General features: G+C 44.1%; 1 protein-coding gene across 3 annotated transcripts in view; it reads left to right on the top strand.

The window, feature by feature from the left end:
- The window catches only part of LOC132566972 (UDP-glucuronosyltransferase 1-6-like), a 77,444-nt gene that overhangs the window by 8,397 nt on the left and 45,125 nt on the right, over window positions 1-23,922 (top strand). Inside the window, exon 1 of one of the 3 annotated variants that reach the window (XM_060232551.1) lies at window positions 19,675-20,575. The exons of the other annotated variants lie outside the window; for them this stretch is intronic. Coding sequence (XP_060088534.1) covers window positions 19,709-20,575 — 867 coding nt within the window. The 5' untranslated portion in view covers window positions 19,675-19,708. Of the gene's footprint in view, window positions 1-19,674; window positions 20,576-23,922 lie in introns of those variants that run through there. 3 annotated transcript variants of the gene reach the window in all.

Below are 23,922 nucleotides of genomic sequence, written 5' to 3'. Positions count from 1 at the left end.
TAAGGTCCAAGGATATGGCTGGGAAAATTCTGAATAAAAGTTTTCAAAAAGTCCTGACAATAGAAGGGAGCAGATAATGAAAAGGGAGCAATAGAAGGGAGCAAAATAATGAAAGAGTTATCAAGACAAGTGATAAACGATAGGAAGAAATATAAGAGATTAACAGAGAAGTTGCGTGCAGAGGGCACGAGATACAGATGGATACTACCTGAGGGTGTGGGCTTTGAACAACATGGAAAAAGGATTACAATAAGGAATGAGCAAGAGATGTATAGTTTTTTTGAAGAGAATAAAGACTCTGCATCATAATGGAGTACAAGTTATTATCTTGGAACATAAATGGACTAAATTCACCACAAAAACAAAAGGCAACATTTCATTGGATTAAAAAGCAAAAATGTAATATAATTTGTTTACAGGAGGTTCATATACAACAAAAGGATTATAAATTTTTGTGGAATAAACAACTGGGATTGGAATTTTTTTCATTGGCAGATCAAAAAAAGGGGGTGTGGTTTTTTATATTAAAGAACAATTAGAACCAAAATTGATTTTCAAAGACAGAGATGGAAGATATATAGCAGTGGAAGTGATGATGGATGCAAAAAAACCGTTATTATTAGGATTATATGCAACCACTGGAGTGAAAGATATCTTTTTTAAAGACATTAATCGACAGTTAGACGAAATGTCATACAATCAGATCTTGATGATGGGCAATTTTAATGGAACAATACAAAATAATATAGACAGATCGAGCCAAAAGAGGAATGATAAAGAAGGGAGATTGCCAAAATCATTTTTTGAGTTGGTTAAACAAGAAAATTTGGAAGATATTTGGAGAAAATTTAACCTTGAAGTAAGAGACTATACCTTCTTTTCAGCAAGACATAATTCTTTTTCCAGAAAAGATATGGGGCTCCAAAAGCTTGGGCCTCATAACTAAAAAAGTGGAGATTTTGCCAAAGGTTTGTGCAGATCATAACCCAATATGTTGGATTACAAAATTGCAAAAGAAAACAAGAAGATGGAGAATAAATGAGGATTTGCTTCAAGATAAAGATATTGTGACTTTTCTAGGAAAGGAAACTGCAGCGTTCTTTCAAATAAATGACACTGACGATATAGAATTCCAGACAGTTTGGGATACTTATAAAGCTGTTATGAGAGGACTATTAATTACATTGAATAATAAAGATAAGAGGGCCAAAGAAAAACAGTTGTTAGACCTACAAAATGAAATTAAGAAAAAAGAAGGGGAACTAAGAAAAAGACCAGGAAAAAAGAAATTAATTAAGGAAATCACAATATTACAATCCCAAGTAAACCATTTGTTGAATAAAGAATTAGAATGGAATTTAAAAAATTTGCAACAGAAATCGTTTGAAGGTGTGAACAAACCTGGGAAGTATTTAGCCTGGCAACTGAAGAAAAAGAAAGAAAATAAAATCATTAACAAAATTGTGGCAAATGGAAAAGAGATAGTGGATCAAGAAGGAATCAAAAGAGAATTTTTCAAATATTATGTGAATTTATTTAAAGGTGGGAAGATCAAAAAAGAAAAAATGGAAGAGTATCTACGAAATATTAAGATAGCACCCCTGACTGAGTATATGAAAAAATTTTTGAATGACCCAATAGAAAAAATTGAAATTGAAGCAGCAATAAATGTAATGAAAGTAGGTAAGGCTCCCGGACCGGATGGATATACAACTAAATTTTATAAAACTTTTAAAGATAAGATAATACCCAAATTGCAAACATTGTTGAATACGATAAGAATAAAAGGGTAAATTCCAAATACCTGGAAAGAAGCTGTAATTTCATTGATTCCTAAGGAAGATAGAGATGTCACAAACGTAAAGAACTATAGACCAATTTCATTATTAAATAACGACTATAAGATTTATACAAGAATCTTGGCAGAACGACTCAAGCAATATTTGATTAACTTTATAAAAGAATACCAAATGGGATTTCTCCCTAAAAGGCAAATAAGGGACAATGTAAGATCTGTTGTAAATATTGTAGAATATTATGAGAAACATCCAGAAAAAAAGGCGGCATTATTCTTTGTGGATGCAGAAAAAAACTTTGATAATTTGAATTGGGACTTTATGTTTGCAGTAATGGAAAAAATAAACTTGGGAGAACATTTTATAAGAATGACGAAAGCAATATACATGGATCAATGTGCAAAATTGTGTATAAATGCAGACCTTACAAAAGAAATAAAGGTGAGCAAAGGTACAAGACAAGGATGTCCGCTTTCACCATTGCTGTTTATAATGACTCTTGAAATTTTGTTAAGGCAAGTACAGGAGGACAAAGAAATAGAAGGATTGAAAATTAGAGGATTCTCTTATAAGTATAAAGTATTTGCAGATGACATTGTGTTTATAACTGAGAATCCGATACAAGTGATACCTCTGTTGATAGCTAAGATAAAAGAATACAGAATAATGGCAGGATTATATATAAACAAAGAGAAGTCGAAATTTCTATGTAAAAATATGCAACTAAACAGACAGAATGAATTGCAGATTTTGACGGGATGTGAAGTTACTTCTAAAGTTAAATATCTAGGTCTAGAAATAACTATGAAGAACATCGATTTGTATAAAAATAATTATGAAAAGTTGTGGTGCAAGATGGACAAAGATATGATTAAATGGAACAGACTTAACTTGTCTTTGCTGGGTAGGATTGCTGCAATCAAGATGAATATTTTGCCAAGAATAATGTATTTGTTCCAAACTATTCCGATTGTGAAAGATAGCAAAGGAAGATTTCTGATTTTGTATGGGCTGGGAAGAAACCAAGGATTAAGATGAAAATTTTAACAGATGCAAAGGAGAGGGGAGGTTTTCAACTTCCAGACTTAAAACTGTACCATGATGGAGTTTGTTTGACATGGATAAAGGATTGGATAATGCTGTTAAATAAAAAACTTTTATTGTTAGAAGCTCATGGGAATAAATTCGGCTGGCATGCTTATATGTATTACGGGAAAAATAAGATGGACGGTCTTTTTTCTCATCACTATATTAGAAATAACCTACTAAATTCATGGATAAAATATAAAAAATATGGTGATGAGAGAAAGCCGCTTTGGATAGTGCCAGCAGAAGTAATAAAAATAACAGCTGAATCTGATGAAGAGAGAGGGATGTCATATAACCAACTGTTAAAGATTCAAGGTGATAAAGTTGAATTAAAATCAGCAGAAGAGCTAAATAACAAGTATGATTGGTTTCAAATGCAACAAATAAAAAGCTTGATGGAAAGTGATATTAAGTCTGTTGGAATTAGACGTGAGCAAACAGAATTGGAAATGGTTCTGCTTGGAGACAATGAAAAATTAATATCGAAAGTATATAAATTATTGTTGAAATTGTCTACAGAAGAAGAAGTAGTAAAATCTCAAATGATTAAATGGGCAATTAATGTAAATAAGGAAATACAAATGGATACATGGGAGTATCTATGGAAGAACTCGATGAAAATATCAACATGCCAGAGTATTAAAGAGAACAGTTTCAAGATGATGTATAGGTGGTATATGACTCCGAAAAAACTTGCAAAGATGAGTAAAAAGATGTCGGATAGATGTTGGAAATGTAAGAAACATGAGGGTTCTTTTTATCATATGTGGTGGACTTGTGAAAAAGCGAAAAAGTTTTGGCAGATGATACAACATCTAAAATTTGGGGATATGACTTTAAGAAAGTTGCAGAGACTTTCTTGTTGGGATTACAAATGGAAAAATTTCCAAAAGAAGATAGAACTCTAATTTGGTATTTGCTCTCAGCTGCTAGGACATTGTATGCGCAGTTGTGGGAAGCAAGAAAAAATACCAGAGAAATGGGATTGGATTGTGAAAGTTTTATCGTGGAGTGAGATGGACAAACTAACAAGGACTTTAAGAGACTATGATTTGGAAGTGTTTAAAAGGGAATGGAAGAAATTTAGAGGATATATAGAGAAAGAGTGGAACGTAAAAAGATATTGGACAATTTTTTAATAATGAATATGAGAAAAGAGAGAAATTGAACTTTGATTGGCTAAGGGTACCTTTATAAGTAAACTCAAATATATAATTTCGGCGGAAGTCTAGAAACGGAGGGAGGGGGGATTAGAAAATACCGTATGGGATAGAGATAGTAATGATATAAACAGACGTTGTTACCATATGTTATTAATAAAATTGTTTAAACTAAACACATTGAATGCACTGCCACATGACGGCTGCCAGCATAGACAGCTTCAAGAGGGCATTGGATAAACATATGGAGCAGAGGTCCACCAGTGGCTGTTAGTCACAGTGTATTCTTGGTGCTTGGGTGGGGGGGCACAGTGGGAGGGCTTCTAGTCTCCTGGCTCCACTAATGGACCTCCTGATGGCACCTGGGTTTTTTTGGCCACTGTGTGACACAGAGTGTTGGACTGGATGGGCCATTGGCCTGATCCAACATGGCTTCTCTTATGTTCTTATGTTCAGAATGAATCTGCTCCTGTCTCTAAGTAAGACAACAGGATAGCACATATCCTTCTGGAGTATCCTTTGTATGTTAATCTCAGGAGGCGTTATATTTTCACCATGTTTGCAAGCTCATTCTGACATATATTCCAGTGACCTAGTTACCTTTTAAATTGCTGACAGGGATCTAAAAAGAACTCTAGCAGTTGCAAAAAAAAAAATTAACTCCTATCTATTGGGTGATGAATGATTAACAAATATTCACTGCTCAAGTTCAATGTATCATAGAGCTTTAATTGAAGGAAAGGAAATTCAACAATTTATTTCATTTCCTCTTTTCAGGAATTTAGAGTCTCACAGTCACAGAACTTTTATTGACATAATGAATTTAGAGTCTATTTCCAATCAATTCTGTTTTGATCAAAGAGAGGAGGGCAAGGAAGGTAGGTTCTGCAAAATTTCAGATTTTTACTCTGAAGATGCTCAGAGACAGGCAATGTCTTCCCAAACCTGTTAGAATCCTGTTAGAGTGCCACTCTGGAGTGTAATTTCTCTTCAAACACAAATGAAACAGAAACCCCTATCTTGAAAGGGGGAAAAAGAGAACAAGAGGAAGCAATGTCTAGACCTTTTTTAAAATTCCCTTCCCCATAACAGTAGTAGTTATTTGACTGTCTTTTTCACTTACCGAAGCTGATTGAGTGTGGTTGGGGCAGGGAGGGGGACTGGGAGACAGAGCTCTGATGTTTGACGCACTGCAGGGAAGGGAAACCTCAGCATGATTCAGCAATTTTGCTGAGTCTGCTCAGTGCTTGGATAGGAGAATTATCTTTCTATGCCAAACCATTGTGGATGTAGAGAGAAATGCTGCAACATTCACTTATTAATGATATCTCTTTATTTCTAAGGTAGACATTTACCTGCATTCAGACAGAACACTATAACAGCATTTCAGAAAGACAGCAATTTAAATTTATTTGTACATTGCCTTCAAGAAAAAAATAGAGTTGAGCAAAAAGTGATTCCTTGCCCTTTTGTAGGAAAAAAAATGCATGGGCATTTTGTAGGGGAAAAAAATACATGGAGAGCAAGTTTGGTGTAGTGGTTAAGTGTGCGGACTCTTATCTGGGAGAACCGGGTTTGATTCCCCACTCCTCCATTTGCACCTGCTAGCATGGCCTTGGGTCAGCCATAGCTCTGGCAGAGGTTGTCCTTGAAAGGGCAGCTGCTGTGAGAGCCCTCTCCAGCCCCACCCACCTCACAGGGTGTCTGTTGTGGGGGAGAAAGGTAAAGGAGATTGTGAGCCGCTCTGAGACTCTTCGGAGTGGAGGGCGGGATATAAATCCAATATCATCTTCTTTTTTGGACTGAGAGGCAAGATCTCAAGGAAGGAGGCAAATAAGATGTGAAGAAAGAGAAAGACAGAGATGAATGGAGTCTGAAGAGAAATCAGGCAGAATTATCTTGGTGGTACACAAATTAGGGCCTATTGCACAAGCACAGCTTACTGTAGAGAATCTGAACAGTCAAGCCTTCAGATTCTGTGCCTGCCAGACATACCATTCTTCTGTGTTTATTTATTCTGCAACTACAATTAAAAAATGCAGTTTTCTCAAGCAAGGTGGGAATGTCACTTGTGACGTGTGGGGTTGGCTTCCTAAGTTTTTAAAAAAATTACACAATTGCCCTATTGCAGTTGTGTCAAGTAAGTGCCTTCCATTTAAATCCTCATGGTTCAGTTCCTTGAATGAAAGGGAACACAGAGAAATCCAGGCAAAGTTTTTTAAAAAACCTGAAATTGATTGAACTATTTTTTGAAACTGACTTGAGCAGCTGCAAAGCTCTCTTTTCTTTTTGGGGAGGATATTATTTTTTATTTTATCTGAACAATACAAACATTGAGAAAGGTAAGATAAGATAAAAATACCACAGAATTTCATTTATGTGTAGACAGTCATATTTTGGTCGACAAGAGCATAAAAATCAGAGGAAAAACCATCATTTATAATCATCAATATTGTCTAATAAATTGTAACTAATAACATTTTTCTATCTATAAAGTTGGTGAACAGAACTTACTTTGTTATGTACAAATTATATACTTTTAGTTTAAAGATTTTTATTCAGATTTTGTGGGGTACAGAAAGAAAAAAGGAAAGGTGGGAATTAGGTAGACTCTAAGGAAATCCACACACACAAATTCAGCTTATCCATAGTCTCATTATGAAACAGCTCATAATATAACACTAAAAAAAATTCAAGACATTTCATTTCAACAACAATCTACTAAAGTTACATATTTAATTTTTTAAAACCAAATTATTCCCATAATAATTATCAATTTTTTCTTCTTTTTCGTATACTTTTGTTTTGGTCTGGTCTACAGACAATTACTTCATTCCTAACAATTCTAAAATTTCTGACTTTAGGTAATTGTAAGCATAATTTTAAACATATGTTCAATTTTGTTTCTTAATCCTTCTGGACGTTATCATTTTATTCATTTTAATTTTTAGAGCTTTCCAACCTAATCTTGATCCATATATGCAAAAATACATTCCATTTTTCTTGAAATTTGGATTCTGGTCTGTTGTGCAAGTAAGATGTTAGCTTTGTCATTGTCATTGGAGCTAAGAAACAGGCAGAAAAGGTAGGATATGGGGCTCAAACCACTGCTGCTCAAACTTTAATTGGCCGCAACTAACAACATTTAAAGCTGTTTGAAGAATTAGAACTTCTGTTTAGTACCATTTTTAGTTAAAGAGAGCCAGTGTGGTGCAGTGGTTAAGAGTGTTGGTCTAGTATCTAGGAGACACAGGTTCAAATCCCCACTTTTACCATCTAAGCTTGCTGGGTGACCTTGGATCACTCACGCTCTTTTAGCCTAACCTTCCTCACAGGGTTGTTGTGAGGATAAAATGGACGACAGGAGAATAATGTAAGCCACTTTGGGTCCCTATTGGGGAGAACGGTGGACTATAACTGAATTAAATTTTTAAAAGCAAATAAAACCATTTCCCTAGCTGACCTATTTCCAGCCCTGGCGCTAGAGGTTCTGCCACCCCAGGCAGAACCCAGCACTGCCACCCTCCCCGTGGGCTCCATTCTCTCTTGTGCAGTGTGATGACATCACATTGCGACCAAGCACTTTCACAATTGTTTTTTTCTTGGCTCTGATCACTCAAAGCCGAGAAGGAATGCTTGGCGCACCCCCCGCCCAGCCCTCTCCGGGCTTGGAGGGAACTGGGCAGGGGGCACATTGTTCTTTCTCGGCTCCAAGCAATCAGAGCTAAGAAAGAATGACATGGAGGTTCAGGGTCAGCACAAACGGGGACTGGGAGGGGGTGCCTACCCCCACCCCTGTGACGAGGTGGCCGCCTACCTTGCCTACTCCCACACTCCAGCCCTGCCTATTTCAAGATGTTCCAAGATCCTCAGGATCCTCAAATCCCCCCTTTAGCTATTATGGCCATGACCTTGTCTTTAGAGGGGGAAAGGGCTTATATAACAAAATTATAGAGTTAAGGAAGGTACTTCTTGTGGGTGAGAAAAAAGCTTGATTGGGGGAAAGAACTTTTTTAAAAAGTTGTGTTTTGAATACTAACAATGACTAGGCATTAAATTACAGGAGCCAGAAAGAAGTCTATAACATGATATGAACCGTACACAGAGAATTTCTTGCACCTTATGAAATGAAGTTTGGACTTCTGTTTGAACTTATTTGAACTTATGATGCACAGTTTGAACTTCACGTGCTTTATAGTGTTAAACATTTACATGGACACCATAGGTCATGCAAGGGAGTATCAAGAGCTTGACAACAGTGTGCCAAATGTGATGGACAGTTGCTGAACACGAAAGCTGCGACTAGTGCTTTGTTCTCCGTTCTTCCAATACCGTTGCATTTCTGTACTTCCCAGAATGCTCATAGATCATTTGAACCGAATTTCTTTTCTTCAACAAATCAAGAATGTCTTTTAAAAATTATTTCAGTCTTTGCTTTGCCCTTTTTTTTCAAATTTTGCACATGTGAAAATTTTGCACATGTTTTGCAACTGACTTTCCTAAGCCCTCAATGATGAAATCTGGTTGTAACTCAGATAAGAGTGCTGCTGATATTGCTGATCAACAGTTGAGGATTAATTTGCATTTAGGAGGGAGTTGTATTTCCCATAGCTTGGATCTGACCTGGTTTTTTAGAAGGAGAAAAAATGCAGAATTATACATTTGAAAGAATTGTAATGTACTGTGCTTTTGTCTTTGAGGGGAGAATAAAAGGATTAGTAAGGCAAGAAGCAGGAATCTGAGGAAACAAGTCAATTGAAGACTTGAGGAAAGCTAGAAAAGGGACAGAGGGGGCTGAGGGAAATGATATATGTGAGTTTCTCTCTCTCTGTCTCTCTCTCTCACCAATCAAGTAAGAGAAATTGAGAGGGAGGACTGATGCCAAAAGGTCACAGTGTGTGTAGGCCTAGACTTCAGAGCCAGGTGGAGAATTCTACTACATGTGTCTTCTGTTGCCAAGAAAGCAACAGAAAAGAGGGAGGACAGGGAGAAGGGAATTAATTTTACACACTGACAAGGAGGTCACCTGCAAGGACTTCTGTGGGCACCTCTTTTTCCCCTGTATCCCATTCTCCACACTCTTTCCTCTTCATGGAAGCCTTCATAGCCTGTCCCCTTTTCCTGTTTCCTTCTCTCTTTTTATCCACTGCCTGCCTACCTTTTATCTACCCCCAGTCTTTGGCTCTATGTATTATTTATTTACTTCATTCCTACTGCACTTTTCTCCCCAATGGGGACCCAAAACAGATGGCATCATTAACCTCTCCTCCATTTTAGCCTCACAACAACCCTTTGAGGTAAATTAGGCTGAGAGGAAGTAATTGTCCCAAGGTCCCAATTATCCAGGAAGCTTCTGTGGCAGACGGGGAATTTGAATCTTTGTCTCCAAGAACCTATGTTGACACTCTGACCTACACTGGCGCTCAGCTCCCCTCTTCCCCAGCAGCCTTTCCTTGGGAAAAGTTCTGTCAAGTTGCAAAAGTCACGCAGCAACAAGTTGCTCAAGTGAGTTTTGTGGTGGCCTTTGTCAGGCCCAACCAAGTTGTGCATTGACTGCCACTGGACCCAGGTGAGTTGCGTGGCATTAACCTGTCCACCTGCCAGACCTGTGTAAGTTATGAAAACTGCATGGTACCAAGTTGTCTGCCTCATCCCTTGGGTTAGAAGACTCAGGTCTCTCATTTCTAGACCTCTTTCCTCTGGCAAACTAGTTATTATCTTTAGGGTTTCTCAGTAAGAGCAATAATTCTGGTCTTTGGCACCTTTGAAGGCTCTTCTCTGACACCTCACAACCTTTTGTCAAGTCCTATTCCACCAGACTACCAGTCTTGGGATACTAGGCTTAATACAGGAATCTTTGTCCCTCTCAAGATGTATGTCTTTTTTTTTTGTACACAATCAGACTGCCTTTAATTTCTGCGATCAGTCTCCCACCAGAGTCTCTAGTATTCAGAGCGACACCACATTCACCCTGAAACTGATTCTGCTTCTGTGACACACCGTCACACACTCCAGAGCCTCACAAGCAGGCCTCGGATTCAGCAGAAGCTCACAGGACTGCAGCTCCTGAACCCTTCTGAGAGTTCCACCTCCTCCTTCCCACCTTGTCCATTGAATAATAGGTGCAGCTGCATAACAATCCGGAATGAGCTTCACCACCTATTTTTCTACAAAATGACCCCTACTCACAAGAGCCTCCAGGACAAGGGGGATGGAAGCAAGAGTACACTGGGTGGCCAAACCAGCCCTGGAAAGAGCTGTGCCCTCTCTCCCTGTTTTTTAAAAACTTTTTAACATCCTTCCTCAAAATATCCTTCCTCAAAATAGGGTAATTATGGTGTTAATTCAGTCTGTTCTATTGCCAGTTCCATTCTCTGTATAGCCCCTGACCATAGTTTGTCAAGTTTAATATGGTCAGAGACCCATCCAAAAAAGAAAGAAAAATAAGTAACAAGTGGCATTAAAACCCCCCAAAGTATACAATTCAGCTTGGGCACAGTATAAATTATTATGCATTTCAGTTTTCATTTCTAATTATAAAACCAAGTAAATTGAAATATTTCATAGACTTTTAAATATTTTTTATCAATTAATGATGGGATGGAGTGGATGCACTGATAAGGCAAGGGGAAGAAAAAGTAGGGTAGAGAAGGAAAGGGTGTATCAGAGAGGTGGGGAAAAGCAAAGGCTGCCAGGAGGAGAAATTGGGGGGGGGGGGATAAAGTGATTGAAAGGAGGGATGCAAGGACTACTAGAGAAACACAGGGAAGGAGGGGAGGAAGGGGCAATGAGGCCTCATCTCAAGCCATACTTAATCCAGAACAAGGAACAAACCCATAAAGGCTGCACACCAGAGCAGCAGGACTAGTTATCAAAAACCATTATCCACTCTCCCACAGGAAAACTCCACTCTACACCACCTGCATTGAAAACACACACACAAGGACAACAGCTTAAACCAACAGACAAACAATACAAAGATGCGAATCAGAGGAAATCTGAAAGCAGCAATACAAATTTAGAGCCATCTAGCATTTGGGAAGGATCACCAAAAGAAAATGAATAGGTCTTGGTCATAACATGTCACAAGGTCCAGCTGACACAATCTCCTGATCCATGGAGCAGATAGGGGTCAGCTCCTCAAGCTGTAGAGACAGTGCTACAGACTCATGGAAAAATATCCAAGTTCTCAGTTGTTGTTCTCCTTTCAGCAAAACTGCATGGATCAGGATTGTTCCATGAGGTAGCCAATCTCAAGTCGGTGTACCCTCTCTCAATTACAACGGTTCTAGTGGAGGTGGGTTATATTGAGCAGGGCACTCCATTAGAGGATCAGGAAGACCAAGCTCATGGTCCTCTAGGTAACGATTTAAAGGCTGTATGTCTGAGCATTTGAGAATCTTTGGGAAGTGCTGACCAGCTGCCTTGGTGTAGAAACCAGACTCCTCTCCTAAAGCCTGACAGTTGGAGAACTCAGTGTCTGACGGACTTGCTAAGGGCAAAGAGACAGGAGAAAGAGACATTTCTATACAATTAAACAATGTTTGGTTTATTGGAGCCTCATCCCAAACCATTGAGTTTTGATGTGCCACTTCCATTTGTTCGTCTGAAGGGCTATTTGCCTTTTTGCATGCTGTGGGAGGGCATAAATTGGATAAGAGCTGTAATGTACTGGGAGACGAGACGTGGTGAAGACTTCAGGCTTTATTCGCTAGTACATTACGGAACTGGGGAACACGCGGCCGGGTCCGCCAATATATACAAACACCCCGGAACAACCCCCCCGCTGGCCAGCCCAATCCTGGCCAGTTAAACTTCCCGCGCTTGACATTGATTGGCCGTGACTTTCCCCGCGCTGTGCCTGGTCGCCCGAGGACGCGCGGCGCGTGTGTAGAGTCCGATACTCTACACTCCTCCCCCCCTAGTTCAGACCACATAGTCCCGGAGGTATGCTGGTGCTCTCCGTTCCCGTGTCGATCTCCTCGGGGTCGCTCGTGGAGCTGGGTCTGGTTCTGGTGTGGGCGATGCTGCTCTTGGTTGTGGGACGCTGGGGTCTGCTTCTGGCTCCGGCTCTGATTCGGTGTCTCTGGGGGCATCATAAGTAGGTAGTTCCTGTATTGGCGGGGCCCCCTCCGGCGCTTCTGTTGCTAGCTGTTCCCTATTCCCTGCCTCCTCCATTTCCTCGGGTAGGGTGCGGCGGCGCAGCTGATCTATGTGCCGTCTTAGTACCTGGCCACCCTCGGTGGTCACCTCGTATGACCTGGAACCAGTCACCCTAAGTACTCTCCCCGCGACCCAATCGGGGCCGCTTGCGAAGTTCTTCGCGTATACAGGGTCACCCGGAAAGAACCCCCGCACTGCCTCCCGGACCTCGGGGGACCCGCGGACCTCGGGGGCCCGGTCTGGGTGCAGCCTGTCTAGACGGGTTGTCAGTTTCCTCCCCATGAGCAGTTCCGCGGGGCTGGATCCCGTTATAGGGTTTGGGGTGATCCTGTTGTGGAACAGGAAGGCTGAGAGGCGGTGGTCCCAATCCCCATGTACTATTCTCCCCAGTGCTTCCTTGGTGGTCCGCACCATCCGCTCCGCCTGGCCGTTGGTTGCCGGATGGAATGGTGCGGACCTTATGTGTCGTATGAGGTACCTCTCCGTGAACTCCCGGAATTCCCGGGAGGTGAAGGCCGTTCCGTTATCCGTCACCAGGGTGTCTGGGATCCCGTGTGTGCATAGGACCTTCCTGAGTGCTCGGACGGCTGCCGCCGTGGAGGTTGAGGCTACCGGAATCACCTCTAACCATTTTGTGTAGGCATCCACAAGTATGAAAAAGATCTGGCCCTGATACGGGCCGGCAAAATCTAAGTGGAGGCGGGACCATGGCCGCCTGTTAGACTCCCATCTGTGGACCGGGGCTGACGGGGGATCGGGCCGGGATTCTTGGCAGGGTTGGCACCTCCTCACCCACCCCTCAATTTCCTCATCCATGCCCGGCCACCACACATAACTACGGGCCAGGGCTTTCATCCTCACGATGCCCGGGTGGGTCTCGTGGAGGTCTTCCAGTACCTGTTTGCGCAAGGGGGGGGGAACCACCACCCGGCTGCCCCAAAGCACGCACCCCTTGTGTGTCGATAGCTCGTCCTTCCTGGACGCGAACGGTCTGAACACTTCTTCCACTTTGCCTGCCGGCCACCCCCTCCCCACCCAGTCCCTGACCCGTGCCAGGATGCGGTCCCTCCCTGTCGCCCGGGCTACCTCTGCCGCGTGCAGTGGGCGCTCAGGGAGAGATTCAATGAGCATTACCCCATGTGCGGGGGCGGGATCGGGTTCTGTTATGGGGAGCGGCAGGCGGCTGAGGGCATCGGCGTGTCCCATGGCTTTGCCCGGGCGGTGTACCAGTTCATACGTGTAGGAGTTCAGGAACTGGTTCCACCTCAGGACCCTCTGGGATAGGATTTGGGGGGTCTGACGGTCTGCCGCCAGGAGGCCCAGGAGCGGCTTGTGGTCAGTGGCGATGGTGAAACGCCTACCGTAGAGGTAGTCGTTGAACTTGTGCACCCCCGCCACGATCGCCAGGGCCTCCTTATCGATTTGAGCGTAGTTCCGCTCCGCTGGGGATAGGGTCCGTGAATAGTATGCTACTGGCACTTCCCTCCCGTCCGGGAGTTGGTGCCCCAAGACCGCTCCCACCCCGTAGGGGGAGGCGTCGCAAGCCAGGATCAGTGGCAGGGTTTCATCATAGTGGTGCAAAACCGCGTTCGAGACCAATAGGTCCTTGACTGCCTGGAACGCCGCGGCTTGGCGCTTCCCCCAGACCCACGGGGCTTGTTTATCAAGCAAACGGTGTAACGGTTCCGCCACGGCGGCCTTGTGGGGCAGGAACGAGTGATAAAAATTCAGCAAACCCAAAAAACTTTGTAGCTCCGCTTTGCTTTTGGGAGCGGGGGCCTGCACAATGGCCCTAGTCTTGTCCTTAGTCGGGTGAATTCCCGCCGCGTCCACGGCGAATCCCAGGAACTCCACCCGCGGAACCCCCAACAGACATTTTTCCTTCTTCACTTTCAACCCCGCCGCTTGGAACCTCCGGAGGACCTCTCGCAGGCGGCCTTTGAACTCTTCTTCGTTCGGGGCGGCGATTAAAACATCATCGAAGAAGGGTTGCACTCCGGGAATTCCTTTAAGGAGAGAGTCCATTATGCTTTGGAAAATTCCCGGAGCCACGCTCACCCCGAACTGCAATCGTTTAACTCTAAACGCCCCCCTGTGGGTCACGATCGTCTGCGCCTCTGCTGTCTTAGCGTCGACTGGCAGTTGCTGGTATGCCTGTGCTAAGTCCAGCTTGCCAAAAACCCGTGCCCCTGCGAGTGTCGATAGTACATGGCTGACTACGGGGACTGGATACGGGTTATCCTGGAGCGCTTTGTTGATCGTGCACTTGTAGTCAGCGCAGATCCTTACGTCCCCGTTCGGTTTCACTGGCGTTACAATGGGGGTCTCCCAAGCCGCATAAGTTACAGGCTCCAAGACGCCCTGGGCCGTGAGGCGGTCCAGTTCTGCCTCAATTTTCGGCTTTAGGGCAAACGGGACGCGCCTCGCTTTGAGCCGTATGGGCCGGACCATGGGGTCAATCGGTAGGGTGATGGGCGGCCCCTTGTAGCTCCCCAGGGACCCATCGAAAACCTCGGGGAACTCCTGGCAGACCCCTTCGAAGTTGCTGGCCTGCACGTGCTCCACCCCTACCAGCTTGATCCCCAGTGGTTGAAACCAAGCTAACCCCAGAAGGGTGGTCAGTTGGCGCTTGACCACCAGTATGTCTAGGGGCCCCTTAAAGCTTCCCCTCTCCACATGCACCTGGGCCCACCCCACGACGTGAACCGGGTTTTTCTGGAAGTCCCTCAGTACGAAATCCGCTGGCCTCGTTTGGAGGCGGCGGCGGGGGCATAGTCTCGTAAGGGTCTCCTCTGAAATTATGGAGATCGAGGAGCCCGAGTCTACTTCCATGACGCAGGGGGCGCCCTCGATCCGGACAGACATTTTGACCTTGTCCGGGGCTGCGAGGGGCAAGTTCAGTACCTGCAAGCTGGTGGATGCCGTCGTGTGGGTGTCCATGGAATCGTGATGCGCGGACGGTGGTCGACGGCTGCTCTTGGCCCGGCAAGCCCGGGCGATGTGGCCCATCTTCCCACAGCTTCTGCAGTCCAGGTTTCGGTACGGGCAGTCCCTCCTTTCGTGGGGGTCGCCGCAGCTGGCGCACTTGGAGCTGGGGTTGGTGGGGGCCCTCTCCGTCGCTCGTTGTCTCGCGGGGACCCGAGTTTCTGTCCTCTGTGGCCGTCGGAGCTGGAACGCTTCTTCCTCTGCTCGGTCCTCTGGTCCCATTTCTTCTTGGTGAACTGCCTCTCCCCGCGGCTGGCCATACGCCTTGGTGGCCCTCTCGAACGCCGTCGCCTCGTTGAAGGCTTGTTGTAGGGTGAGCTCCTCCTTTGCGAAGAGCTTCTGCTGCAGTCGCTCGTCTCGGAGGCCCCAGACGAAACGGTCCCTCAGGGCTTCGTCCCTCTTGTCGAAACTGCAGTTCCCGGCGATCTGCCGAAGGGCCGCCAGGTAGACCGCCGCTGTCTCCCCCGACTTCTGGTCCCTCTTGTGGAAGAGGAATCGGCGGGCGACGATGGACGGTTGGGGCGAAAAGTGGCCCGTGAGGAGTCTCACGACCTCCCCGTAGGTCCTCTCAGTCAGCTTCGCCGGAGCGGAGAGACCCCGTGCGATCTCGAAGGTTTCTTCTCCACAGACGCTCAGCAGGACGTCTCTCTTCCTGTCGTCATCTTCGATCAGGTTCGCCCGCAGGTAGCATTCGACCCTTTCTGTGTAGGTCTCCCATCTCTCGGGGTGCTCCGGGTTGAACTCCGCAAGATGGCCCGTCGTTACACTTGGGTTCGCCATGGCGGCGGCGGGCTGTGCGATCCTGCGGTCTCCGTCTTCCTCGTCTCCGGCCAGGTCTGGTTCCCCTCGGGCGGCCGGACCTAGCTCGATCCCATCCTCGTCGCCAGTGTAATGTACTGGGAGACGAGACGTGGTGAAGACTTCAGGCTTTATTCGCTAGTACATTACGGAACTGGGGAACACGCGGCCGGGTCCGCCAATATATACAAACACCCCGGAACAACCCCCCCGCTGGCCAGCCCAATCCTGGCCAGTTAAACTTCCCGCGCTTGACATTGATTGGCCGTGACTTTCCCCGCGCTGTGCCTGGTCGCCCGAGGACGCGCGGCGCGTGTGTAGAGTCCGATACTCTACAAGAGCGATGATTTTTGAGTTAATAAATACTCTTGTTGGGCAAATCCCCTTGAGTATTAAGCTGGATTTCTGAGCCAGAATCAAAGGATGAAGAACTGAACTTTCAAAAGTATGACTCTCTGGAAGTGGTTGTACAATTCAGCATTTCAACTGAGTTGCGATCCAGGGGTTGTCTTGAACCTTTAAGAACACTCCTCATGTTTTGCTAGCCTGCCATTTGGATCCCCAGGACTGCAAATAGCTTCTGTGCCAGCATATTTGGAGACATACTCTATGCTGTTGCAAAGTTAAGCACAGAGAGTTCCACAGCCGTTCTCTGCTCCTTTCCCTTGGTGTCCCAGTCTGTGGTAAAGAGCCATCTGCTGCCTACCAATGCAGAGGAACTCACAGATCCCTGGAGGTCACCGCCCTGAGCTGAGGTAGGAAAACTTCTTAAGTTGGATCTCACCTCATCAGACAGCCTAGAGACTGCCTGTGTCAGCTTATCAGTAGAGTTTCTTAAAACAGTCAGCAACTCAAATATTTGAGCTACTGTTAAGGCTGTAAGTTCAGGGTATTTACTCAATGTTCGGGCAACAAGCTCTTCATTTACCAAATCTGGCAAAACATTGTCAGCGTGTAATGTATTGGCTGAAATACGCGCCCACGCGCAGAGGCGGCTGGGTATCCCAGGCATCTCTAGCGCGGGGCGCGGAATCCCCGCCTACTACATCCACGGCGGGAAGTTTAACAGGCCAGGATTGGCCTGACCTGTACAGGAGGCTGAACCGGGTAATGTACATAAGCGGGGCCCGGCCCGCGTGCTCGCTCTCTTGCAACGTGCTCCTAATAAACAATGTTGCCCTACTCTCGTCTCCGCCTCGAGTACGTTACACAGCGTCTCTCACTGAATCTTCTGTTCCCACATACTCAGTGACCACACCTGTCAGAGAGGAGTAGCAATTCAAAGCAGGAGTATTAATAGTGTCCTTCTTGCTAGAAATAAAATACTCTTCAATCTTCGTCTGCTTCTGTGCTGGCAGTAAACTTGGATCTTCTAATTCGCTGAGTCGTTTACCGGAGCCCATCCCTAGGATTGGGAGTAATTTACAAGCGGTTCCACTACTTGTTGAGGGTCAGCAAGATAACAGCCCACTCAAGCAGACTTTCAGCAAAAGTTCACACAGCATAGCAGGACAGAGATAAATACAAGGAGAGCTGGGAAGCTAATAAACTGTTAAGTTCAGTAGAGTAGATAAGATAAAATAAACTTACAGAGCATTCTCAAGGGCGCGTCTGCTCCATCGCTGCCCTGTCTGTCTTTTCCCATAGTTTGTCTAATTTCCAAAGCCGACCTTGCCACCAGGCAAACTAGGCGATTGCCTAGGGCACCAGCCTTCTGGGGGTGCCAAACTGGGCACCTCCAGTGTGACTTGGTGATGTTATCAGTATGGGAGGGGGGCACCAGAAGTTAACCTTGTCTAGGGTGCCAGACAGTCTAGGGCCAGCCCTTCTAATTCGTATGTTTCTCTGCTTTTTTCGTATGCCATTTATTTCACAAGGGTATAGAGCTCCTTTCCCCTCCCCCCCCCCCAACAACAACCAGTCTTGAAACTTTTTTTGTGAAAGTAATATTTTTGTTTCCGTTGCCTTTCAAAGACCAACATGGCAGCAGTAATCATGTGTAAGGCAACTATTTAGCAAGTCACTGAAGATATCAGATAGATAATCTATCAGCAGTGTTTCTGGCTTGTAGGATATCTGTTTTCTCAGCCTAGCTGAAATAATTTTCACAGCCTATTTGCAATAGCTGGAGGCAGGCATACATGTCACCACATATGAAAAAAATCTGCCTCATTTTCTCCAGAGAACCAGCACTTGGTTCCACTCATTAGTTTCACCTTAAAGGAGCCCAATGCAATGTGTGAATGATTTTTAGCAGATTTTCTATAAAGGAGAGACAAACTGTAAAGGCAGTACCATGGGTGAAGATAAATTTCCATTTAAAGTAATCTAAGTCATTGCCTACGTAATTTGTTTTGCCACCTTTCACAGAAGTTGTGATCAGACTTCAGTGTCATATTGAGCCTCTGGTCAATTTTTGATGGTACACATTCCATGTGACTGTAGGACCTGTTTTGGCCCCATTTGCGGATCAGGGAAAAGTCTTGCATGGGTGATCTTTGGAGATGTTAAGAAAGATGGTTGCCTGGTCTAGCTTGTCTTTCAGAGGGAAGAGGGGTCTAGGCATAACAAGGGAGATAATTCCCGGCTCAGCTCACCCATCTTGTTGCTCAGGAGAAATCATAGGTGCCAATTTATTTTTTACTTGGTCCCATGAAGTAAGGATTATATTCATAACAGTATTATTGTCATTCTATTGTATCTTCCTATTTATTTTCTTCACCCATGGCCAAATATACCCATACAAAGGATTGTTCTTGTAATGTACTCAGAGACGAGACGTGCTGAAGGCAACATGCTTTAATGGATGGTACATCACAGAACGCGGCAACGCAGGCCGGGACCCGCTTTATATACACTTTACCCGGAACAGCCCTCTAGCTGGCCAGTCCAATCCTGGCCAGTCAAACTTCCCGCCACAGATCGTGATTGGCGGAGCCTTTCGCGCTGCGCTGGGTGACCAGGGGACTTCCCCTGGTTGCCTCCGCTGCATGGCCACACGGTGCTTTATTACAGCACAAGACACTACAGTTCTCTATGAATTGGCATACTTTTTACCTTTTACTGACAAAAACAAAGGCTTCTAGGATGGCAATGTAGTTGTGGTTACCTAGCAATCCCAAACAGCCACTGCGCTTTCAGAGGGCATTCATTTCTTAAAGGTACAGGCACTGCTTATATTATTTGGGAGGTTAACACACACACACCACCCCAATTTAATAACTAGATATTAAATTTCTATGGCTATAAATAACAGTGTTAGAAGCATTGTCTGCTGGGAGATGTGAGCAAGAACAGGAAGCAAGATGGAAGAAATTTGGAATGGTTCTTGTCTGTCTGACTGAGTGATATAGATATTGCTACGCCTGTTTCAGTTATATAACACACCTAGTCTGGATCTTAAATTGTATTCAGTTGCTTGATATAACAATATAAACATTTTAAGCGGGTTTTTTTTACTGGATCAAATCATTGATCCATCTACTCCAATAAACCTTAGGTTAAGGCCTGAAATTCTTTACCCAGAAGTACCAGGGACTGTTGCTGGAAAGTTCTGTATGCAAAGCATGTGCCCTCCCCCCCAAATCTACAACCCTTCTCAAAAGTTAATGTTCAACTAGCATTCAAGGAGCTATGAGATAAGGTGCTCTGAAGCATGCAAATAGTATTAGACGTTTAATTCTTGCAGAGCCAGAGAGGAAGAGAAGAGAAGAGGAGATGCTTTCCATGTACTGCTCCCAAATGAAGCATATTGCAGTGCTGTTGCTTTTCCTGTTGTCCTTGAATTTTACCTTTGGTGGGAAGCTCCTGGTGATACCCATGGATGGAAGCCATTGGCTGAGTATGCAGTCCGTCCTGAATCAGCTCAAACAGAATGGCCACGAGGCAGTTGTTGTTGCGCCTGAAATAAATATCCACATAAAACCTTCAGATGATCTTTATACCATGAAAACATATCCAGTACCTTTCACAAAAGAAGAGCTGGAAAAACATTTTCAAGAGAGTGTAAATGGCATGTTTGAAGAGCTCCCTTTTCTAACTAGGTTTGTTAAATTATATATCAGGGTGCGAAATACATCTGCTTTGTTACTTTCCACTTGCACTAATTTATTGTACAATCAAGAACTGATGAAGTACCTTCAGCAGAGCAAATTTGATGCTGTTTTTACAGATCCTATGATGCCATGTGGCCAAATAGTGGCTGAATATCTTGACATCCCTTCTATATTTTTCTTGCGGGCGATTCCCTGTGGTTTAGACGCTGAAGCTCTTCAGTGTCCCAGCCCTCCTTCTTATGTTCCAAGAATACTTACAACTTATTCGGACCATATGACGTTTGGTGAACGTGTGAAGAACCTGCTGTTCCGAATGTCAGAAGGCTTCCTTTGTAGTTCTGTTTATTCTCCTTATTCAAATCTCGCTGCAGAGTTTCTTCAAAAAGACACAACTGTTGCAAAACTTTTGGGTCATGGATCAGTTTGGCTGATGAGAGCAGACTTTACATTTGATTATCCCAAACCACTAATGCCTAATATGATTTTAATTGGAGGGATCAACTGTGCTGGGAAAAAATCCTTAAATCAGGTTGGTAATTCTTGCTGTTTTCTTAAATAGGACTCTGTCTATGCAATCCTAAACAGTTTCCCACAGAGCTTACCGTGGAGCGACGTCCCTCTTCACCGCGCAGCGTCTGCGTGGATTTCCCACCAACTGCTCCGCAGAACCAGGAAGAGCCGCGGCTTTGGCGTCACTAACGTAAACTGTTTTTTAGCGGTTTACATTTGCGATGCAAAAGGCCTGGCACTTCCTGGTTCTGCGGAGCAGTTGGTGGGAAATCCGCACAGACGCTGCGCGGTGAAGAGGCACGTCGCTCCGCGGTAAGCTCTGTGGGAAAACGCCCAGAGTTACAACACTCTTCTAAGTACATGCAAGTCAATGGATTTAGAAGTACTTAAGATTGCACTAGAATTGCACTGACTTTTTTATTAGCTACAGGCAATACAATGATATCTATATTAGGCAACATGATTTGAAAGAGTTTCCATCTGTGGCCACAGTTCAGTGCCTGGTTACTTGCATTTAAATCTTATTGAAATCCACAGGATTTAAAAAAAAAGCATAACTCTATAATGGATTGATGACATTATGTATAAAGGATTCAGCTTACAGTACTTTCGTTTCTGTAATTTAAAGTTAGAAATACATTATGACTGGAATATTTGAGTGTATCCCAGAGATTTCATAATGGGTATGGGGCTTTCGAGCCATACAAATGTTTGTTCGTTGTACAAAAAAGTAGTACTGCACTAGTAATTCTGGTAGATCTGTTAAAAATTGTTCATGTATGTTATTTACAGGGCTTTTTTGGTAGCAGGAACTCATTTCATATTAGGCTACACTCCCCTGATGTACCCAATCCTCCAAGAGTTTACAAAGCTCTTAGCACAGGGCCCACTGTAAGCTCCAGGAGGATTGGCTTAATCAGAGGGGAGTGACCTAATATGCAAAGGAGTTCCTGCTACAAAAAAAGCCCTAGTTATTTATATTATTGTATTCATTTACATTATTTATAGTCACCTTTCTTACTGTGACTTGCAGTAGATTACACAGTATACAATCAACAGAATGGGATATCCAGTAAACAAAGCAATAAGATTTGGATTGCAAAAATTGGGAAACAAGCCAAAATCCAAAAAAGGAGCTGGAACAAAGCATAATTATTCAACATGGCATATTAAACAATACAGAAATTACATAGTGTGATTATATTTACATCAACAGTCAGTATGTACTATACAAAGTACAGGTTATATACAGTAATGTATAATGCTAAAGTATATTTCCAATACATTTCATGACTGTATCTCTGTTAAAAAAAAGCTCTCTTTAATAATCTCCCAAATGGGATATCCCATGACACTGTCCCATTTTGTTGATTATACTCTCAGAAGGTATAATTCACTTTGAGTCCCTTTGAGAAAAGTGGCCTATACATAAATAAATATTCAGGTTTGTATAGCTGGAGGTGTTCCCTGGGTTGTGCAGACCACTGCCACCTCATTATGAGCCAGCACCCACAAGGCAGATCAACTGTTCAGGGGCTGCACGGTCAGTTGAACCCAGGGACCGAGCCATGCCCCAGTTGGAGCTGTGTGGCACCTGGGGCGATTGCCCAGCTGCAGGGAGGATGTTGTTTTTCAGAAAGAGCTGAAGAATAGAATGGGTGGGAGCAGAGAGTCAGGCTGGGTGGAGCAGTCCAGGGGATTTGGGTACCAATGTGGTAGTGTTAGCAGTGGCTGAGATTGGGGAGTAGAAGTGGAAGCCAACCCAGCTTCCCGCAGGACATGCTTGGTGATGAAGGGGAAGGCTGGAAAGGGTCTATCTAGGGCTTTTTTTGTAGCAGGAACCCTTTGCATATTAGGCCACACACCCCTGATGTAGCCAATCCTCCAAGAGCTTACAGGGTTTTTAAAGGTAAAGATAGTCCTCTGTGCAAGCACCAGTTGTTTCCGACTCTGGGGTGACGTTGCATCGTGACGTTTTCACAGCAGACTTTTTATGGGGTAGTTTGCCATTGCGTTCCCCAGTCATCTACACTTTCCCCCCAGCAAGCTGGGAACTCATTTTGCCGACCTCGGAAGGATGGAAGGCTGAGTCAACCTGGAGCCAACTACCTGAACCCAGCTTCCACCAGGATTGAACTCAGGTCGTGAGCAGGGAGCTCAGACTGCAGTACTGCAGCTTTACCTTTCTGTGTCATGGGGCTTTAAACATAGATTTAAACATAGTAAACAGTTTCAAAATATCTAAAAATTAGTCCACATGCTATTGCCATTTATATGTCTTGTGTTCAAATACTGGTAGAGTTCTAATGTCGTCAGTCCACTGATTTACTGGGGGTGGGCTTTTATCTTATCATTCCTTTAGCTGCAGTAAGGGCACGGATGGCACATTTGTGTTGACTACCGGTTAGGCTCCAAGAGATAGTTTGAAAGTACATAAGCATCCTCAAAAATCAATGAAACTGTAATACCACTGTACAGATAAACCAAATGACTGGACATGCCCAAAGCATATATATGAGGGATGCTTCCTTTGAGTTGCAACACCAGTAATTGGACAGTTCACTCAGACCGATTTTGCACTCACCCTATGCTGCTCTGATGTTCCTCTTTTCAGCACAGTGTCCTTCTGATTTCCCACTATCTGCCCCGGGGCTTCAGCCTGCGTCACTGTTTTTGCACGATAAAGAGAAACTGGTTTTTAGAGCAAAAAACCGCAACGCAGGCTGAAGCCCCGGGGCAGATAGCGGGAAAACGGAAGGACGTGACACTGAAAAGAGGAATGTCAAGAGTGGTGTAGAGTGAGTACACAGTCGGTCCCAGTCTTTCAGTAAAAGGTCGCTGTGGTGTCCAGTGTATCCTAAATATATATTTTTTGCTGTGTTGTAAATGTTTTGATGAAGTCATTGGACTTTTAGATTTGCAAATACGTGTATTCTCAGTTGGACAGTTTAGTTTCCGAGTTTCTGTAAAGAGCTTTAATGATTCAAGAACTCTTAAGCCATTTTTCTGTTTGGCTAATGAGAGCTGACTTTGGTTTTGATTATCCTTGGACAGTAATGACCACCATGGCCTTTATTGGAGACAACAATTATGGACAGAAAGAAAGCATCTCACAGGTATTTCTGGATGAGATTTTGTGTGTGTACACTCATTATTCTGAGAAGTCTGTATGATAATTAATGAAAAATGGTGTTCTCAGAATTAGCTTACAGTGCCATCCCAAGCAGAATCACACCCTTCTAAGTCAATTATCTCTGCACAGGGTGGCACTGTAAGTGTTTCATCTGCTGCCATCTTTAAGCCTTTCCAATCCTGTTTTGCAGAATAGCCAAAGAACAGAATGACATTAGCAAGATACTGCCTTAG

Source organism: Heteronotia binoei, chromosome 1 (genome assembly GCF_032191835.1).
Source record: "Heteronotia binoei isolate CCM8104 ecotype False Entrance Well chromosome 1, APGP_CSIRO_Hbin_v1, whole genome shotgun sequence".
In the NCBI taxonomy this organism is placed as follows: Eukaryota; Metazoa; Chordata; class Lepidosauria; order Squamata; family Gekkonidae; genus Heteronotia; species Heteronotia binoei.
This window is presented reverse-complemented; position numbering and strand designations above follow the sequence as displayed.